Genomic DNA, 21810 nt, shown 5'->3' with positions numbered 1-21810 from the left:
TAGCATGTCGGAAAAGCAAACAAAAAAACGGAAGGTTGCGGATGAGCACAGGCATTTCCAAGAAAAGTGGAAATTTGATTATTTTTTCACTTTCGTCAAAGATAAAGCTGTTTGCTTAATATGCTCAGAGACTGCGTCGACATTAAAAGAATATAACATAAAAAGGCATTACGATACAAAACATGAACAACAATATAAAAACTTAACAGGACAATTCCGGATAGATAAGTTTAATCAAATGGAGAAAAACTTGGAAAACCAACAGGCTATTTTTAAAAATCAAGCTATTTTATCAAATACGGCAGTAAAGGCTAGTTTTGTCGTCAGTCAAATACTGGCAAAAAAAATGAAACCCTTTGCGGATGGAGAGATGATAAAAGAATGTCTGACTGCTGTTGCAGAAATAGCATTTCCTGATAAAATAAATATTATTTCAAACATTAGTTTATCAAGATTCACCATTGCAAGGAGAATTGAAGACTTGTCCGAGAACATAGCAACAACGCTTCGTGAACGCATTGCAAAATTCGAATACTGTTCTTTGACACTTGATGAGAGTTGCGATATTAGCGATACAGCACAACTGGATATATTTTTACGTGGTATTGACACCAAATTTAATATTACCGAAGAATTGTGTTCACTGATTTCAATGCAAGGGACTACAACCGGCAAAGACCTGTACGATAAACTAAAGTCTGTGTTGGAAAATTTTTCAATTTTATTAGAAAAGATTATTGGTATATCGACAGATAGAGCACGAACAATGTCAAGCATGGATGTAGGAGTATCGGGAAGGCTATTTCAAGACATTAAGAAGGTCACAGGAAGGGAAATATTCGTTAACCACTGCATAATTCACCAGGAAAATTTGTGTGCGAAAAGATTGAGTTTGCCGAATGTCACAGTACCAATAATTAAACTAATCAATTTTATAAAGTCGCGCGCGTTAAATCACCGTGAATTTAAAGAATTCCTGAAAGATTTAGAAACTGAATATGACGACGTGGTTTTTAATACCGAAGTACGTTGGCTTAGTAGAGGTGCAATGCTAAAAAGAGTATACAACTTAAAAAGCGAAATACAATTGTTCTTGGATATGAAGGGATATGCCTTTCCTCATTTCGGTAATAAAGAATGGATGTGCGATTTTGGGTTTCTTATCGACATGACTCAGCATCTCAATGATCTTAATATGGAACTTCAAGGCAGAGGACAGTTTATTCATAATTTGAATGATAAATTCAGGGCTTTGAGCGCAAATTAAAATTGTGGAAACAGCATCTTTTGCAGAATAATGTGTCTCACTTTCCACATTTAGAAAAAGAAAACATTACTACTTCTCAAAAATACGCACAATATATAGACATTTTAATCAACGAATTTCAATTACGATTCCAAATGTTCAAAGCTGAGAAGACAGCGGTTTCCAAGAAAATGTTTTCCTATGTGAGCCCTGAGAAATTTCCGCTTTTGACGAAAAATGCAAAGCAAATGATGTCTCTGTTCGGAAGTACGTATGTTTGCGAACAATTATTTTCAACCATGAAATTAATCAAAAATGACCACCGATCAAGACTGAGTGATGCACGATTAGAAATGAAAGCTGCGTATGTGTAGCTACCTCATCAATTCCGGCTGATATTGATCAGCTTGTATCGAAAAAACAGTGCCAAATTTCTCATTAAAAATTTCAAGTAAATTCGTTTTTCTGTTCTTTTCTTGTTTGTTTTTATTTTGCATTAAAATTTGTATATGAAATCTTTACTTTTTTTAAATTTTATATTTTTTTTATTCTAATGTTTATTATAAATAAAGTTTTGTAAATTATTAATAAATGTTACTTTATGTGCGGCCCGCCAAAAAATTTTAAAATTTTAATTGGCCCGTTGATTAAAAAGGTTGCTCACTCCTGGGATAAAGTAACCGAATGGAATAATCTAAATGTTTCCACGGAAACTCATTGGGTGGAAGTATTCAAACACTTTCAAGCCAACAATCTCCACCATAAAAACTTTTCTATTTTAATTGAATATATTTTATGTTTGCCTGCTACAAATGCTCCAGTAGAAAGAGTATTTTCTATGATGAACAAATTGTAGCCATCTGAGAAGACCTAGTTACAAATTTCAGTTTTAAAGGCGATGTTGATAATTAAGGTGAATATAAAAAAAACGTGCCAAGAGTTTCATTCTTACTTAAAATCATCACCAGCTATATTAAAGCAAATTTGTTCCTCTGATAAATATAAATATAACTAAACGTTTCGGGTATATATATTTTTTAATTCGTAACTTTTAAGCTAACTGACTTTTTCTGAATAAATAACTTTAAAAAAGTGTTTTTTTATTGACTACCTGTTAATTAACCTAAATAAACCAATGTCCCGTTTTGAGTCAAAAAATAAATGGTCACGTTATGTATAGATAAAAAGATAATCAATCACTCACCACTAGCAACGAGTTACGCTACTTTCCCGGCTGCTATGAGATTTTATTTAAAAATAACTTTTATATTGTTAATCATAATAAATAAAATTTTATTGATAAAAATAAAAATTTTTTAAAAAACAATGGAGTCAGGTAATCATTCTTTACTTATTTGTACTATTAACCAGTACACGGAAAAATAATTCTCCAATCCTTTCTGACTTATGGAAGCTAAAAAATTCCAACATTCTAATCCATTAACTTAAAACAGAATAAGATCTGGGGTTAAAAAAGGTAAAAACAAAACAGGTTAACTTTGAGAGAAGAAACATTTTTTATTTTACATCACACTCTACCCTAAATGCATTTCGCCTCTATCGGCCTCCTCAGTAGGGTTTCTCACGAACAGAATGTGATACAAGTTAGCCATCAGTGATAAACAAACAATTTTCATCGCGTTTACAGTTTTATGTCTGATTAAACCTTCTCAGCACTCCGCGGGTACCACGCCAATATTTAAATTCATTACATTATTTTGCATAATTATCGCAAAATGTTCCTTAAATTTTCTTTTTACTACATTTTTTCCCTATATAAGATTTTTATATTATTAATAACAATATGGCAATTATTCGCGTAACAATGCGAAAACAGGGGCGGTATTTACTTTAAGCCGTATCGCAGCCAGATGTTCTGGCAACCTCACTTGTAGTTTTCTTTTCGTTTCTCCAACATAGAAACTTGGTATTCCACATGTACATTAAAGTCTATAAATCACTCCCTCCTCCTCCAATAATTTTTTTTTCCTATATGATCTTGTCTCTGCCAATCCAAATAACCTATTATTTGAATCGGAGCCAATAGGGGAAAAAAGTGATCACGTGACATAGGTGTCGCGCATATCGATACGGTTGTAAACAAGCTGTTCCGTTCGAAGGATAGCTTACTTTATAATAATGGAAGAACGAAAATATTTTTTAGGAAGGTTAACAACGGTACAATTAAAGGAAGAATTAAAAAAGTACAATGCCAAGTTAGCTGGTAGAAAAGCCGATTTAATAGAAAGGTAAGTTAAAATAATCTACATCTATATTTTTATCGTTAATTATTACATTTATAATTTCAAGTCCTTATAACTATTACATGATAAGGTAACTTACCAGTATATGAAAGTTTTAAGGATAAGATTTCACAAAATGCACATTTTTCGTCGATAAAAACATTTAAAGATCAGTAAAGTTGTCATTGATTCTTTTCACATTTGCCTAACCAAAACATAAGGTCAAAACTTTAAAATGAAGTTTTTTCCTCTTGGAATATGGTCATGTACTGAACCTGATATATTATAACCAATTTATACCAGTATCTGAAATGTTAACTGTACCAATAGGTTATCACTGTAATTTAGAACAACAATCAACACAAACAAAACTACTTTCTATGAAGTTCTAAGACAATATAAGAGATATATATCTGAATCTTTTACCAAGAGAAAACAATTTTTGGAGTAATTAAAATAAATATAATCAAAATGTCTTTTTTATTGGTCACAAGTCTTCTTACTTGTTTCAATAATTTAATGCAATAAGACTAATTTCTTCACCAATAAACTTTTTGTACAAGTGAATTTTTGCCCATTTTCTTTTACTAAATCTGGCATACACTATATATATATGCCATATTTAGGTGCTTGTCAATACTGTTCAGTTACCTTATACTGTTTATTTTTATATTATATGTAATATATTAAGGTAAGAATATAATATATAATAATAATTTTTGCCTTTCCTGTCAATGAGACAGAAAAAACTAAATAAAATATTGGTGATCATATGTTAACTAGTTATTAAACTTGTTTACAATAATTTTCAGGTTACTGGCATATGAGAGGAATCAGGAAACTCATAATTTTTCTATATCCTGTGATAGCTCTCCTGAACTCAAACTTCCTGATTCATCTGAATATAAGGATCTCTCTCCAAGTTTACAAATACCAGTTTTGACTATAGATACAATTGATGCCTACATGGAGATGTCAGATCAAAGAATGCCACTGTCTGCTGTGCAGATGTATTTTAATGAATTCTTATTAACAATAAGAGGAACAAAAGAAAAAAAATTTTCATATTTTAAAGGTAATGTAAAATCTGAATTAACCAAGGGGAACACATATTATACAGATTTAGTAATTACAGATGATGGGGATATAGAAAATGCAATATGTGAATGTACAGCAGGTAAAGGGCCTAAAGCATATTGCAAACATGTATGTGTAACACTATTGGCAATAGAAGAATACGGAAGAACAGGCAATTATAAGTGTCACAAAACATGCACTCAGGTTCTGCAAACATTCCATCAGCCTACCCGCCAACATAAAGGTTCCCCAATTAAGGCTAGTGAGCTTCCATTTCATTTATTTAAGAAGAGAGGAATGAAAAGGAAACGATTGGAAGACATGAAATTTGACCCCAGACCATCTGGCAGTTCAATCTCTGATTATACAAACTTTGTTATTAATTTGGCAATGAACATGCAAAGTGGTTGTGCAATACCGATATTACAATTAAGGCAACCAGCAAACATGAGGGCTTTAGAGTCAGATCATGATTATTGCAAAAGCACAATGTCCGAAATGTTTTTAAAAGCTTTACATGTAACTGAAGCAAGTAGGGAGTACATAGAACATTTGGAAAAAGAGACCCGATTACAACGAAAAAGTGCAGTTTGGAAGAAGGAACATTTGTTGCGTTTGACATCTTCAAACTTTGGAAAAGTTTGTAAATTAAAATCAGCAGACAGACTAAAATTGTGTGACTCGTTACTGTCAAGTAGGCCAATAAAAAGTAAGGCAATTTCTCATGGCTTAAGGTATGAAAAAGAAGCAATTGAAGCATATTCTTCTTTTGAAAATACTCCTGTGAAAGAATGTGGCATGTTTCTTCATCCAAAATACCCATTCTTAGCTGCAAGTCCAGATGGGCTTGTGGATGATGATAAAATATTAGAAGTTAAATGTCCTTACTCCAGTTTTAAACTTCCTGTGAATGTGCAAAATGTACCATATTTGGAATGTACTGATGACAAAATTACTTTAAAACGGAATCATGATTATTTTTATCAAATCCAAGGTCAATTAGCAGTGACAAATAGACAAGTTGCTCACCTGTTTATTTACACAAAAAGTGACTTCAAAGTTTTTATCATTCCAAGAGATGATAAATTTATTGCAGACATGACTGAAACACTAATTATGTTTTTCCATGAGCATTTTAAGCCAGCTCTTTTAAAAAAGATGTTCTATAAACATTAAGTTTATAAAATAATTGAGCTAATTGTTATTTTTATTTTACAATTTGAGTTTATGTAAAATTTTTCTAGATGGTAAATTTTTTAAATAATAAAAAGAGATTTTGTTTTAAAGATTAAAATTTTTTATTTGCTTACAAATTTACAAACATTTATTCAACTATAGTACAAATTTTAAAACCACTATATTACTTTGAATTGAAGTTCCATAATGAAGACCTTACTGTGTATGCTAGTATACATTCTTAATCTTAGAATTTATAAGCAGACAAAAATTTAAAAATACTATAAATGGAAAACTTAAATTAGGCTAGGGTCTAGAATGAAAAAAACATTATATACAGAATTAATAGAGCTAGACTAACAGTGAAACAAATTAAGCATCTCTGCCAACAAGGCATGGTCTAAAATTGCATAACATAAAACATATAAATATAATTTCACTGCCAAGTTTGGTTACTGTCGGATGCATGTGTTGCCTCAAAATCTTATATGTACGAGCCATTCCTATAATACGTTCAATATGTATTCTTTTACTAGATATTTTTCTGTCTCGAGATAACAAACTGCTGCTCAGCTGTGCTTTTCCTCTCATAAAAGTGGGTGTATTTACCACAACATCTTTAGTAATTAGCAAGTCCTGAATGTTAAAACCTCTATCAGCCATTACACAGTCTTTTGCCTCTGTTATTTTACACAGTGAAGACCTTTCTGCAATCTGTCGATCACTTGCAGAACCACCATAGGCTTCTGAAACAAAACTTACTAGACCACCTGGTGTGCAACCTACAACTGCTTTTAATGTGTTGTCATTTTTATATGATGACCATGTAGCCTGCTGTGCAACAGGATTTTTTGGTTTGCTTATTTTGCATTCTAGAGAATCAATGATAACTCTAGTATTTGGAAATTTCATTTTAAAATCTCTAGGCATGTATGTATCAACAAGAGATCTTTCACTCCATATATCCAACTCTTGCCATTGTAAATACATGAAATTGATCCAAGTAATGAAAACGTTTCGTACTGTTTCTTCAGATACACTAAACATCCTACTCAACTCAAAATTTGCTGTATTCAATCTTAATTTTATTAAAGTCAAGAACAACTGGTTTGGCACTGCAAGTGTTACAACCTGAAACTTGTAATATTTTAAGCTGTATGCTGCTGGTCCCAAACTTTGTAGTACAAAATTGAAAGAATTGTAGTTCTCTAACCCAGTATAGTAATGTATAGCATTGTTGTCAAACTCAAATCTTTCAACTGACATTGGGACTTCAAAAGTATGGGTCTGTGTAGTTACACAGACCATAGTGCTTGCCACATTATTTTCAATAAGACAAGTAGCCTTTTCCTCCTCCTCATCTATTATTACTTCTCCTCCTATTTCTAATGTACCAGTATCCATTATATAGCATGCATGATGATTATCTTGAACTTTGCGTTCACGGTTTTCTCTTCTTGCTCGTCTGCTCACAACCGAAGGTGCCTCTTTTTTAGACCAAAGAAATACATTTGGTACAGCATCAGCCTTCAGTTGTCTCTTTGCTGGGATGTTTTCTAATAAAGTAAAATAAATCTATTTATTTTTCATTTAGCATAAAGAATTAACAATTAAATCCATGATACTATATATATTTTTTATCCTTTGTTAACTTAGCATTAATGCTATGTAAGTGCTCAAAACTAGCCTCTACTGTTAGGGCTTATCACGCCTAGATATTAAAACTAAACAGAGACTTTTGATGTAAACATCAAGTATTTTTCAAGCGAGGTGTTTGAAGCTTCTTAATTGCTAATAGCTTGAAAAAAAATATTGTACAGTTATTATAATTCTTTAAAAAATGTGCTTACCAAAGATATTAATTTCCTTATACTGATCAGGTGTGAAGTGATTTTTACACACGAGACTGGATGAAGTTGGTTTCCAATTTGCTCTTTTAACGGCGTGAATCCATTTCTTTCGCAATGCTGGATTTTTTGGAAACTTGTGACCGCCACTATTAGAACAATGTGGTACACAGCACCACATACTTGGCATTTTTGAAATTTAAAATATTTATTAGATTTTCGTTTAAAGAAAAAACAAATGGTACTTTACAACCAACAACGTATCGCTTAGTCTGTTTACGACCTCATCGATACTAGCGCCGCGTGCGGAATAAATTTCACTTTTTTCCCCTATTTAATTAAACTTTCACAAAAAATGTTTTAGTATTTTTCAAAAAACCTTTAATATATGGAAAAGAAACATCTATTCTACGAGTGCGCCTGTTCAATGCACTTTATGTATTGAACAGGCGCACTCGCGTCACTGAAATTCTGTAGATAAATTCCAGTATTCCACACTAACCTGGTACCTATGTAATTAGGAATTATTTTCATCTCAAATAATGATAAACAGAATTAGAATTAAGAAAGGATTTAACGCAATCATAATTACTATTAAAATATATGCAAATTACGATAAAGTTTTTAATAAAAATACGTTATAATTATTTCAAATCCTCGAATCAAGAGAGAGATAATAACGAGGGTCAGAAGTTAGGGTATACCGTAGTACTTATACATTATACTACTACTGTATACCCTAAAAATGACGATTGACATGTGTCCCTGAATTGGCCGAAAAAAATCTTGTCACCCTACCTATACCAATAAGATGAGAATGGTTCAAATAGTAGTCAATTTGGCGAAACTGTAATCCTATTTCTCTCTTGCATAATGTCTTCGACTGCGTCGTAAAGGCGTGCATAATCTTCGAAGATCTGTTATTTCAACAGGTATACTGAAAATTTTAAGCCATTGCACTTATAGAATATCGGAGTAGTGATTTTAAGACATTTTAGTTACAAGCAAAGGGCTACAAGTCTACAATTGTTGCAAATTCCTGTTTGAGCTTTCCAAAATACAGAAGACATTACTTTAGAATAAATGAAAGATCTCGACATTTGTAAATTTCATTTATTAGAAAATCAGGATTCAGTTGAGTTGAGTTGAAAGTTGAAATTAAAAAAACTTCAAATGTCAATTGCAAATTCAAAGTACAAACCTCTCAACAAGATATTTGAACTTTTTAAACACATTATTTCAGTATTTAATTAAAGATACAAAACGCATTTATTTTCTTGCTTCTTTTATAATCTGAAAAACAAACATTAAAAGTAATGATGAGTAAATAATATTAAAGAATTTTATGGAAAAATATCTAAATTTTTATAGAGTTAAAAAAATCACCCTTTTGGAATTTTAAATTTATTCCATTCACAGATCTAAGTACTAATTGGCCACCTTCGATCATTTTATCAGGTTTCCCTTTGGCATATATTCGGAAGTGACGTAATATACTAGCTACTACCACTTTCTCTTCCATCAGAGCGAATCTCTGCCCTGAAATTTTAAAGACATTAATATATTATTTTTCGACGATAGGTGGCACAGTTGTAAAACGTCGCGCTATGGTCTTTAAACACAAGATCTGAATACGATACCGTGATACATTGCGGCAGTCGCCATATTGGTTCCTTTGTGGTAGTGTATACGGTGCTTATAAAGCGAATTTGGCTCTGTTTTTTTTTTCATTTCAATTACATGGATATCTTGTTATCTATTTTTGTTTGAAACGATTTTCTGTTAGGCACCGAATTGTAAAATTGAGTCAAAAAAAGGCGTAAGATTTTTCTGTTTTCCTCGCATACAAAATTAGGAGAGCTAAATGGCTTCAATACTGCAGGAAAGTCAAATGTAAACAACTGAGAATTCGAGGCTGTGTGAGGTTAGTAGATAAAATAATGTTGAGAATATTACAAAGTTTTTGCAATAAATTTTTGTAATGTAAAGCGGCTGAATCTTTTAGTATCTAAATTCAAATGTATCTAAAAATACATTTGAAGAGTTTCAATTTGAAGTTAAAAGAGTGGATCAGAGAAAATTATTGCTGCTGATCATAAAAGCAAATGTGTAAATTATTACAAATATCATAAATAAACATCGACATTTTATCTCTTTGTTTAAAATTATATTTCTATAAACACCGTACATACGACCACAAAAGACCCAAAATGGGAATTGCCGCGATGCATCACCAGACCTTGTGTTTATTGACCTTGGTTAACAGCATAATAGCGCCATCTATCGTCAAAATTAGATATTATTTTACCAATACAATTTCGTGCTCCTGCAGAAAATGGAATATATGAAAATGGATTTCTTTCCTTGCCGTTTTCACCATAAAATCGTTCAGGATTAAATTTCTCAGGGTCTGGATAGAATTCAGGATCTCGATGTAAAGAATGTATAAATATATTCACTATTGAATTTTTGGGTACAGTTGTCTCACCTAGATATTATATTATTGAAATTGAGTTTATAACCATAAATTTAAAATATAATTATAAAACTTTACCAATTTTAAATTCTTCAGAATGCCAACGGGATATGACAGGAACTGGAGGATAAAGTCTTAATGTTTCCTGATGATGCAACCATATTTGTAAATTTAAATTTCTAATTTAGGATTTTTAGATTATATGTAATTTACCTTAATAACACATTCTATATATTTCATATCTCTCAAATCATCGCAAGTAATTGGCCGCTCCCTATCATCTCCAAAAATCGTGTACAGCTCTTCATAGGCTCTCTCTTGTATATCGGGATATAGACCGAGATTATAAAGTGTCCAGCTGATTCCTATAGCTGTAGTATCGTGACCCTAAAGAAACGGGATTAATATCAAAATGTATAGAACCCTGTAATTCAGTAATTGAGTTTAGTTTGCATGTTTTAATTATCAATGAGCAGCAACTTATGTGTATTTTTAATGATGAGAATGCACAAAGTGAATTTAAGAGTGCCTTTATTTTTCTGTGCCCATTGTGGTTAGGCCCACAATGGGGATGGACGAAACTCAACATATCCATGACAAACCACCCATAGTAAATTATTGGGGGCTGAACCTGATTGAATTTTAAATCTCGTAGAACAGTAGGTTTTAAGGTGATTTAAAGTATATGAGAAGCCATATTGATTGTCGTGTCTTTGAATTACTAGAGGATACAAATTTAATTAGTATTAATTTACGGTTTTTCGTCGGATGAATAAGTTTATTTTTACAAATAGAAGACAAAGTCGCTCCAAAATTTAGATCATCACCATTTTTCTCTGATGTTCTAGAACGGAATTAGACAGCTGGACCTTCCTTTATAGGCTACGCAACTGCCTATTCTTTAAAAGTTCCTTTAAAAACACAGAAAACCAATAAAATTAGAAAATCTTTAAAATTGGTAATGGAGATCTTACGACGTACTAATCTACATTAAACAGCGCTCACTCTCAGTGGATAAAAGGAGCCAGAATCCCGGAAAGATAGGATGACTTAACAAGACGTCGTAAGATCTCCATTACCAATTTTAAAGATTTTTTAATTTTATTGGTTTTCTGTGTTTTTAAAGGAAATTTTAAAGAATAGGCAGTTGCGTAGCCTATAAAGGAAGGTCCAGCTCTCTAATTCCGTTCTAGAACATCAGAGAAAAATGGTAATCATCTACATTTTGGAGCGACTTTGTCTTCTATTTGTAAAAAATATTATTAATTTATTCAGTGTACTTTAATTTATTTATTAAAGCGAGATAACTATACTTCTACTGGATATTCGGTGATGACCGAATATTCAGTAAGAGTATGGTTATCTAACTTTAGCAGTCAAAGGTACATTTTGAATTTTATTATTAATTAATCAATCATATGTATTTAAATACAATTTAAAAATTAAAATAAATGTATCTTAAACATTACATACCTCAAACATGAAGGTGTCCACTTCTTCTCTGATATCTTCTTCAGTAATGTCTCCATGGATTAAATGATGATGAAGTAAAAGATCTAAAAATGGCTTTTTCTCTTTCTTCTGAAGGAAGACATCTTCTTCGCTTCCATCTTTCAATTCTTTTAAAATTTTTATGAATTCTTCTTTTCTCTCCGATATGACCTTAGATTTTTTGAGTTATATAATTAATAAAAGATTTAATTTTCTTATAAGGTTGACAAATTAATAATTGTTCATGAATCATTTATCATTTGCTATGCATTAGGAAAAGTAGATTTTACTCACCTGTCTAGTGAAATTATGTATGATGTTCACATATCTCTTGAATTTTTTTCCAGCTGATGTCAAGTAGTAAATGAAATCGAATTGATACCACGGATACATCACTCTTTCTGTAACCAAACTATCCATTCTTATAATATATATATAACGTTTTAATTTATAGTAAATTAATTTTCTTTTTATTGTTTTTATAAGAAAACTCACTTTCCCACTGCTTGAACGTATTCGGAACTTTCGTTTTCTTGTGATCTCAACTTTACTCTCATTGCTGTCTCTTCAATGAGAAATTTGTCATAGCAAATTTTATGAAATACTAATTTTTAGCATAAAATTTATAATATTTACCTCCAATTATGTCTAATGTACAGAGAGACATCAGAGGCACAATATCGATCCAAGAGTTGGGTTCTAATTTATTTAATTTTTGTACAAGAACAAATGAATGTTCGTTGAAGATGGGTTGAAAGGTTTCTAAGATGTTAAAATGAAATGCTGGAGTTAAAAGTTTTCGTCTTTGTTTCCATTTTTCCTTGGTACTACAATAATTAAAAGTAATTTGTAAGATTTCAATGTAAAGTAACAAGAAACACAAGAAAATAGAGCCAATAATAGAAGGAAATTTATTTCAAGGACATTCATTAAGAGTAACAAAGAGGAAGAAAATTCAAGAATATTTGAAGCAATCTCATTGAATCTCTCTTCAGAGTTATGATTAATGATGAAATATAAACACACTTAAACGATGATTGAACGAATATCCTCATTGGCAATAATGACTATTTCTCAATTTTATAAATATATTAAGACTTGAAATGCCTTTAGGAAATGTATTAAAATTATATAAAAATCAACGATAACTTTAAAAGATTTTTATTCCTTATTTAATCTATAAATACGAAAATTACAATCATCGAGTTAAATAATGATATAAATAACCTTGCAAACAGATAAAACTTTATCACTGAGATAATTCAAGTGTTGCAAGCATATAAAAACTCAATTAAATTACAAATATGTTTTTATAATATTGAATTTTTTTACCTTGTAAGCAGACCAGTTCCGATCCAAGGATGCATCAAATCATACAATCGCGATTTATTTAGTACATCGTTGTTACTTAAAATTGCCTAAAAATTGCGAAAATACTTAGGTTAAATACTTATTGTATTTTAATTATTTAGAAGAAACCTTCATACTTTTATATATTCGGTTTTATAAATATGGATAATAAACATTCTGTTGAAGGTGACAGCGAAGATTCGCTCCCTCTCAAACAACTTGTTCATTCCACACATTCTGCTAAATAAATCTTCAATAGAATTAGTGTTTAAGTAATTACATTTAACAATGCTTTTACTTACCAACTTGGTCGTTAACTTCTCGATTTTTAAATAAGAATTTCCAGAAAAAGTACCACATTGGAGCAAGTGTAAACAGGTGTAAACCATTTTTCTTCGCTTTTGTTACTTGTTCCTTCCATCGAACATACGAAATGATTGCAGTTATAGCAATAAGTAGTGCCACGGTCAAAAGTATATACGCCATTTTATTTCTTAAGTAATATCAGTTAAAGAATTATCTGTGTTTAAACTTACACTTCACCTATGCCCTTTATAGCTGATAAAGTCGTGTAAACATCTTCGGTAAACGTAATTAAAACAGAAATTAATTTAATGTAAAAAGGTTTTAGAACATAGGTTTTAGAAGTAAAATATTAGGCAATTACATTCTATACTTTAAATTTATCCAAAAGAGATTTATACGTATATGTGTTTGGTACATTCGGATAAATCCTAGATTGTTTCACTCATTCATAAAAGACAATAATTAAATTCATTTCAAGTCTCACCCAACAAAATTAATTAATATAAGTTAATTAAATCAAGAAATTATATTGTAATTTATAATTTATTCTTATTACTAAATATTACATAGAATTTTCTTAAAGAAAACACGTTATTTGTTTAGTTAATTAGCTAAAAATACACTTTTAAAAATTTATTATTGAAAATACGTAAAACGTTACATTAAAATTTGTAAAACTTGAGATACTTGAGAACTTGACTAAAGATTCATATTGTTTAAAATTCATCTTTTATCTTGCTTTAAATTGTAGTTTTAACTCTTTAGCAGGTCGAAGAACAATTTCTGGACATAGAGCAATCTTATCAGAAAAATCAACAGATTTGACAATGAAATGACGTAAAATATTGCTTATAATAATCTTTTCCTCCATCAGTGCAAATTTTTGACCTAATTACAAAATTTCACAGTAAATTTTGCATATAAATACCTTTAATTGCTCACATATTGTACTTACCTATGCAATTTCTTGGCCCAGCTGAAAAGGGGATGTAGGCGAAAGGATGTCTTCCTTTACAGTTCTCTGGCAGGAACCGATCAGGATCGAATACTTCAGGATTTGGGTAGTATTCGGGATCGTGATGTAAGGAATAGATGTGAAGCAAAACGAAGGACTTTGCTGGTATAGTTATTGTTTCATCTAAAAATAATTGGGCCTTTGGTAAATTTTAAGTTAAAAGATACGACCGTATAGGGTGGCCATAATTAAAATTTCTTTATTCAGAACATTATGTAGCTTTAAGCAATAAGTGTATGACACCAAAATTTCTATAGTCGTACAGACTATTCAAAGGATAGGAGGAAGGATTTTGCCAAAAATTGAATCAAACTTCCTCTAGGGCAGGCCATCTTAAACTATGGGTCGTGACCCCATTTTGGGTCGCTTAGCGAAATCTTGGGGTCGCGAGATTTTAATGCAAAATATTGAAAATAATTTGTGAGAGTTTGAAAATGGCACGCTTTGTGTCATAGGCGCGCTTTAATTTTATATTTTTGTATGTTTTTAAACAAATTCTAAAACTATATTTTTTTTATATGTACTGTACAGGTATACCTCGAGTTACGTCGCTCTCGAGTTACGTCGTTCCCGATTATACGTCGTTTGTCAAAAAAGTATATGGAAAAATAAAAATCAAGTTTAAGTCATTTTATTCGATTTTACATCCGTCCGCCACAAATATTGAAGTCGTAATATGACTAGAAAAGCGTTAAAAGCACATAAAATCATATTATAATATGTATATTTACAGTAAATGTTAATAATTTCGAAACATGAAAACATCTGTCTGTGTTTCTGTGTTGTCATCTTATCTAGCGGTCTTTAAGTGCTCATTTCCTTCATTATTGGCGTTTAGTTATGACGTAAGTCGTACTTTCGATTTACGTCGTAACTACACAAGTAAATTCGATTTACGTCGCCTCTCCTGGAACCAATTACCGACGTAAGACGAGGTATACCTGTATACTGTTTATATTGTTACCTAATCAATAAATCATCACAAAATATTTATATATGTTTATTTTATATTTTTTTTGGGTCGCGAAAAAAATCACAATCATAAATGGGGTCGTGAATAAAAAAAGTTTAAGAAGCCCTGCTCTAGGGTGTGCTTAGTAGGAAAATAAACGAAAACAAAATACAGCAAAAAACAGAGACCAATCTTAAGCTGACATTTTAATCTGTTGTTTTAAATATTGCGTATGTAGTACCTATCAGTGAAAACAATGACAGGGATCCGAATCCATGCAATTTCTGGTTGTGGGACATTTAAAAAATGTGATTTATCATAGAAATGTTTAAACAATCCTTACTTCCTCAGACAGATTTAAAGTATTGTATTGCATAGCACGTGAGAAGCATCGATGGAGAACAGTTGCGGTCAGCTGCATGTTCATCGCCTTCAAATTTCACACTTGAACGATCGAGGACATAATCATCAACATTTCTTACATCGGTAAAAATCCTCTGTAAAAGGCATGTTTCTTGTGGTAAAAATAAATGCAATTTCGTTGTGTTTTTTTTTCCGTTTTGCTTCGTATATTTTTCGGTAAAGTACTTTATAGAGGAAATTTTTTTGTAAAATCCTTTTCCTCATCCTTTGCCTAGTCTGTAATATGTGTAATACTTATAGCAAGTAGAGAAACTTTAAATACGATACCCCGTATACCAACTTGCTTACTTAATTTAAAATCTTCTTTGGTTTCTCTTCCAATTATTGGAACTGATGGATACAACCTAAGTGTTTCCTAAATTCACAAAATTAAAATAACTAACAGCAGAAATATGTAATGTATAATGTCAGAGTTGTGAATTTACCTTTATAACACATTCTAAATACTTCATCTCTTTGATATCTTCTGATGTAATTGGTCTTTTCTTATCATTTCCACATACACTAACAACCTCGTCGTATGCTTTTTGCTGTATATCGGGATAAAGTCCGAGATTGTATAATGTCCATGAAATGCCTACTGAAGTAGTATCGTGCCCCTTAAGCGAGATATAATTTAAAATAAATTTTTAAAGATATACTTATAAATATAGACTATATAGTCTGTATAGCCCTATTCATACAGCGAACATGAAGGTATCCACTTCTTCTCTGATATCTTCTTCAGTGATGTCTCCATTATTCAAATGATGATGGAGAAGAAGGGTGAGGAATGGTTTTCTGTTCTTACTGTGAGTATATACATTTTCAGAATCTTCATCGATAGCGACTTTTTTATCTTTTAAGTATTCTTGCATTTCTTGTTTCCTTTCAGATATTACCTATTAACATAGAAAACTTGAAATGACTCCTTCATCTTATAAATATAAATATACACATATAATAAATAAAGTTATTAAAATGAAACAACATTCGTTTCATTTCACTAAAGTTATTTAAAATTGGCATTGTCATCATAGTTACAATAACACACCGTGCATGTTTTTACACTGTAAATTAAGTTAAATAAAGTCAGAACTTACATAACTCCTATTTCTCCAGCTAATTATGAGTTCAGACCCTATTATGTTTCCAACGATCAGGAATGAAGGAAAAATTTTGTATGTATGTATCTATGTATGTGTGCGTGTTTGTATATTTGTGTTGACTTGTAGTTTGCTTTATGTTTGTTTATAATATTTATAATTTTAAAAATTCTCATCGGCTGAAATTCTTGTTCGAGTACTGGGAAAGTTGTACAAGAGCCCTTTTAAGATTTTTTAATGCAACAGTATAAATTTTATTAAAATCAGGAAATAAGCTGAAGAAAAGATTGAAAAGTGAGCACTTTGACTTAGAAAGAAGTGATCAGCAATTTGTTGACGTTTCTGAATGAGAAAACTTATAAAAATATATAGAACCTTGGATATTGAAAAGGCATTTCATTACAAGAGAAAATATATTTGGAGTTTCTCAAATTTGCATAAATACCAAAAACATTATAGACATGCGTAAGCATATACATGCTTAGAAGATAATATGAATGATATTGAAGCATTATTAAAATCAAATACAATAAAACTTCGCTTATGTGGTCACCCCTGAATTTCCCTGTTAAACTGTTAACATATAAATTATATTGCATTTCGGTGACCAGCTCAAAGTCGTCATTTCGCTTAAGTAGCTTAGTGACATCAATCTCCGTTTACGTGCCAACGGAATAGGAAAACTCAATATCAACTTTCTAACGTCAACATCCTTTTAAATGGAATTGAGCTTTGTTGTTATAGTTTTGGAACAGTTTGCCGAGTTCCCTCTCAAAGATCCCCCCCCTCTCTCTCTCTCTATATATATATATATATATACACGTCATCTTTGGGAGAAAACTATTGATTTATATATATATATATATATATATACATTCATCAATCTTTTTATAATCACACGTAGTGTGATTATAAAAACACTCACTTATGTGGCCAGAAACTATGTGGCTACATATGTGAGGTTTTATTGTATCGGAACATGGTTTGTCTGATTAGTCTGATGTTGGAAGAGGAGTTATATAGTGCACCAATCTTTCGTATTTGTTATTTATTTATAATAGTGGGAAAATTTTATAAACTAATGAGTAGGAAAGGGATGACGAAGATGGGAGATTGAACTTTGGGCTAAGTGATAAAAACACAAAGCTCTCAGCTAATCTTGGAAAATTTGTTTCCTTAGAAAGTATTTAATAGGACACGATGCAATACCAAATTAAAGGCTAAATTGAAGCTAACGAGAGCTTTATAACTTAAATAGATGCGCACTCTACCCCCTACACGTAGAAAAAATCATATTATTGAAGACTTACTTCTACTGAATGATAAAACATATAAATAGTGGAAGAAACGTGTTTACGAATGAAAAATTATAACTGTACTATATATTGTATATTGTCATTTGTAGCGAACAATTATTAGTATCTTATACTTTAATTACTTATGGGAAGTAACAAATTGATGTAATTACAGCAGTAGCAGTTAAATCACACCTTTCTAGTAAAACTATGCACAGTGTCAACAACGCGATTAACTTCCCTTCCTGATGGAGTTAAATTGAAAATAGTGTTAGACCATAGCCAAGGATATGTAAGTCTTCGTAATAGCAGTTCTTCAATTCTAGAATTAAAGAAAAAAATATTGTTAAATATAGATGATTCAAATCTACAACTTGCATGAAATTTCAATATTAACCTATTGATAGCCATGACGTATTCAGATTCTTCATCTTGTTGAGCATTTATTTCTACTCCCATTGCCGTTTCTAAATAAATATATTATAAAATATTATGCATATAAGATTTTCAAGTACTTATGTTACTCATAGATACCTGCTATAATATCAAGAGTGCATAGAGATAACATGCGAGTGATGTTCACCCATGGATCTTGTACTTTTTTCTCTAGTTTATCGATTAAAAGAAAGCAATGTTTATTGATAACTGTGTGAAAATTTTCTAGAATTTTAAAGTGAAATGCTGGCGTTAATAATTTTCGTCTTGGTCTCCATAATTCTCTGGATCTATTTAAGAAAGCACCCATTGCAAAAGATTAAAACAATGAATAGAAGAATAGAGTATTTAATATAGCAATTAACAATGAATGAATAAACATTTATGGCATCGTTTATTGATCATCTCCAAATTCAAAATATAATTCAAGAAAGAAAATGAGCGATTCAAAGAGTCATATTATCATCGTCGGAATGTGTGGAGTAAACTAAGGCTCTTAGCATCTTATTAACACCGATTCTGATCTTCAGAATAATAATGTGATTATGAGAAATGAAGTGTATGTCATTAAACATTTTGACGATATCGTCATTAGCAAACACGCGGAAACAATGGAAACGTAGTGAGAAATTGTCAATTATAATGGAATAGAATGATTCTCTCTAACCGCATAGAAGTTATTCTACGTTTAGACTACAAATACTCACTCTTTTATATATTAATAGTGTTATTTTAGTGTGTTTCTAGTACGTCTTTTAATTTAAATGTAGACAAGTGTGTAACTGAATTTACACACGTTACCTCCTATTATCTATACTTCATTTAAAACGCGAAGAACACCGATGACATTTATTATTTATTCATAATCAAGGTCATCTGGCTTCAAGATCATTGTTTATTCTGTAAAGTTTTGCTTTATCAATGAAAGTTGAAATAATAACATTGAATTTACCTTGTAATTAATCCATTTCCGAGCCACGCAGATAAAAAATTATACATCCAACCTTTATCTAGAACCGTGTGACTGTTTATAATCATCTTGAAGTATAATAAATTTATATTTAATTAATATGAAATATATATTTTAACATAACATTACACGTACTTCGATATATTCTGGTTTGTACAGATGTAAAATAACATTTCCGGCTACATAAAAAGCGAACATTCTTTCCTTGTCGTAGAAACGACTATTGGCTTGCACGTATTGGAAAATCCCTAATTAGAATTAAAATATAAATTAGTAAATTTGCAAGAGTCCCTTATTTTCAGTTATTAATAATTATACAATATATATAACTTACAAGTATTAGGATTAAAATCTTGATTTTTCCTCATCAGCGTTGATTTAAAAAATAAATAAGTTACATTAGGTAATGGAGAGATTGGTAAATTACACTCTTTCAGACGGTTTAACTGCTTGTAACGATACCATTTTATACCAAATATCAACAGAACTACACAGAAAATAACTGTAAAAAATTGCCACAACATCCTTAAAGTCTAAATGTACAAATCAATATTAAATATGATTTATTGGACCTTGCATTTTGATAATACTTTTATTATCTTCTATAAACATTTATAGATAATACGCTGATTTATTATTGTAAATAGAGATTGCGGTCGACGTTTTCAGCCCAAAACGTGAACGTCGGACGTCGAGCGCCGCCATCTGGCAATTCTAAAAGATTGATAATGGCGTTCGCTACGTCTAGCAAGGCGAGTAAAAGTTCGGCCTAAACTTCTTCATTTTTTTGTGTTCGGAGTTAAAATTATGACGTATTTTTTAAAATAATAATTATTTAAGCATTTATGAATAATATTGCAAAGAAACAGACGATTTTAATCCAGAAATTATTTAATTGTTCAAGTTTTTTGCAAGTGATGTGAAGTGCCTATAGAATTCACATATATTTCTGTTCATAATAGCTTATCATAATTCTGTAGGAGTAGGCTTGGTTTTCGAAGCATCTTCTACCATCAACAGCGTAATACGTTTTTAAATTTTCTAAAAATAATTTCCCGAACTGCTTTCGGATTTACATAAGCCAATACTTCCCTGAACAACAAAAGTATGAGGTAGTCCTATCGTACGGTAGGAGACACGACGCTAATTAAAAGTAATTATTTGGTGGTATTAAACATCCTACAAATACTTTAAAATACTTTAATTTGTTTATTTACCTTCGCTAGTAACATTCTTCGTTGTTAAACGTGTTCCGCCATTTTTCGACAACATCCCGCGAGTCAGTGCGCGACGTGAACGTGCGGCGCAACGTGTTTTACTTGGAGTTCGAACGACGTCAAACGTGTACTTCTGCTTGCCGTACAAGTTTAACGTTTGAACTACGGCCGCAACCTCTGTAATATTCTGTTATATAAAATTAGGGTCTACTTACATTTACACACAACAGTGACGTGACTGTGCAGTGCAATGATTTTTTGCCGGTGAGAAATCGTTGATTTAGTTTTTAAACCATCCTGTCCAGACTCGACAGTCACAGTGCTGTGCAGTGGCAGTGGCAGTGGCAGTGGCTTGGCCGTACCGTGAAAGTATATTTGACGGGAACGATATTTTCACTGACGATAAATTTTGTTTTCCAATGGATGACGAACATTTAATTGAAATCGTGCATCAACACCCTGTTCTATTTGATTTTTCTCATTCGAAATACATGGACATTGGGTATAAAATGAATATTTCTCTGTTTTTTTTTTTTTAAATAAAATATGAAATGAATGTTGGGAATTCGAATATATTCAAAAAATATAGATTCTTCATCTCGATTTTTTTATAAAGAGTATGAAACTCCCGTTCTGTTGATATTTTTTGTCCATGCTTGAGGTACCCACTTGCGGCGCTTTCTTGATTGCATTTCTTTTTCTTCTTCATCCAAACATATAACTATCGTAGCCAATTCATCCTCAGAAAAGTCCATGACTGTCACTGTTGTGTGTAAATACTCATCACTGTGCCGTGCTCGACGTCACTGTCACCAAACGGTCACTGTGCCGGCACGTCAGTGTTGTATGCAAATGGACGTTTCCAAAAAAGTGGCCTCTGGAAATTTAGTGCTTAGCTTATAAGACTTTGAAGTTTCATATCCAAGATCGGCGATAGCCGAGTGAATAAGGTGCAAGGCAATGAAGCTAGTCGATGTAAGTTCATCCTGTTTGAAGCTGGCACCCCACACGCAGTTTTAAATGTTGCCGGGAAAGTTGAGCAACATGTGATCAAATGTGTTGCTGAATGTCGAAACCAGCGGATTAGGATTTTTATCGCCACTTTAACAAAAATATCCCCAAGTGGCGATTTTGGAGCTATGAAGCGCGACCCCTGATTATTATTATATTTATAATGTTATTTACAATAACCAGTAAATATTCAAT

The 21810-nt window shown here is 31.4% G+C and overlaps 2 protein-coding genes across 2 annotated transcripts; both read right to left on the bottom strand.

Moving 5' to 3' along the window:
• Positions 1–6114: 6114 nt before the first annotated feature.
• LOC136970252 (uncharacterized) lies at positions 6115–7779 on the bottom strand. Its single transcript, XM_067264677.1, has 2 exons — positions 7593–7779; positions 6115–7298 (listed from the first exon to the last, which is right to left on the bottom strand). The coding sequence occupies exons 1-2, from the start codon at positions 7777–7779 to the stop codon at positions 6115–6117; spliced, it is 1371 nt and encodes a 456-aa protein (XP_067120778.1).
• Positions 7780–8946: 1167 nt separating this feature from the next.
• Positions 8947–19948, bottom strand: LOC136970251 (uncharacterized). The gene is made up of 22 exons (XM_067264676.1): positions 19722–19948; positions 19523–19635; positions 19370–19455; positions 18517–18707; positions 18380–18449; positions 18178–18304; positions 16286–16483; positions 16028–16201; positions 15891–15957; positions 14168–14350; positions 13944–14100; positions 13209–13408; positions 13044–13156; positions 12889–12974; positions 12193–12383; positions 12052–12121; positions 11851–11977; positions 11539–11727; positions 10279–10452; positions 10144–10210; positions 9898–10077; positions 8947–9128 (listed from the first exon to the last, which is right to left on the bottom strand). The coding sequence occupies exons 1-22, from the start codon at positions 19909–19911 to the stop codon at positions 8947–8949; spliced, it is 3135 nt and encodes a 1044-aa protein (XP_067120777.1). The 5' UTR covers positions 19912–19948.
• Positions 19949–21810: the final 1862 nt, after the last annotated feature.

The sequence above is a fragment of the Centruroides vittatus genome, unplaced genomic scaffold (assembly GCF_030686945.1).
Source record: "Centruroides vittatus isolate TY-2023 unplaced genomic scaffold, ASM3068694v2 contig_19, whole genome shotgun sequence".
NCBI classification, from domain to species: Eukaryota; Metazoa; Arthropoda; class Arachnida; order Scorpiones; family Buthidae; genus Centruroides; species Centruroides vittatus.
This window is presented reverse-complemented; position numbering and strand designations above follow the sequence as displayed.

What these genes read in the sequence shown, in the direction of transcription:
- LOC136970252 (XM_067264677.1), bottom strand. Translation starts at nt 7,779, where the DNA reads ATGCCAAGTATGTGGTGCTGTGTACCACATTGTTCTAATAGTGGCGGT. An exon ending in TAAGGAAATTAATATCTTTG is followed by an intron (nt 7,299 to 7,592) that starts GTAAGCACATTT and finishes TTACTTTATTAG; the next exon opens with AAAACATCCCAGCAAAGAGA.
- LOC136970251 (XM_067264676.1), bottom strand. Translation starts at nt 19,911, where the DNA reads ATGTTGTGGCAATTTTTTACAGTTATTTTCTGTGTAGTTCTGTTGATA. An exon ending in AGATTTTAATCCTAATACTT is followed by an intron (nt 19,636 to 19,721) that starts GTAAGTTATATA and finishes AATTCTAATTAG; the next exon opens with GGATTTTCCAATACGTGCAA. An exon ending in TTCTGAAGAATTTAAAATTG is followed by an intron (nt 10,078 to 10,143) that starts GTAAAGTTTTAT and finishes TATAATATCTAG; the next exon opens with GTGAGACAACTGTACCCAAA.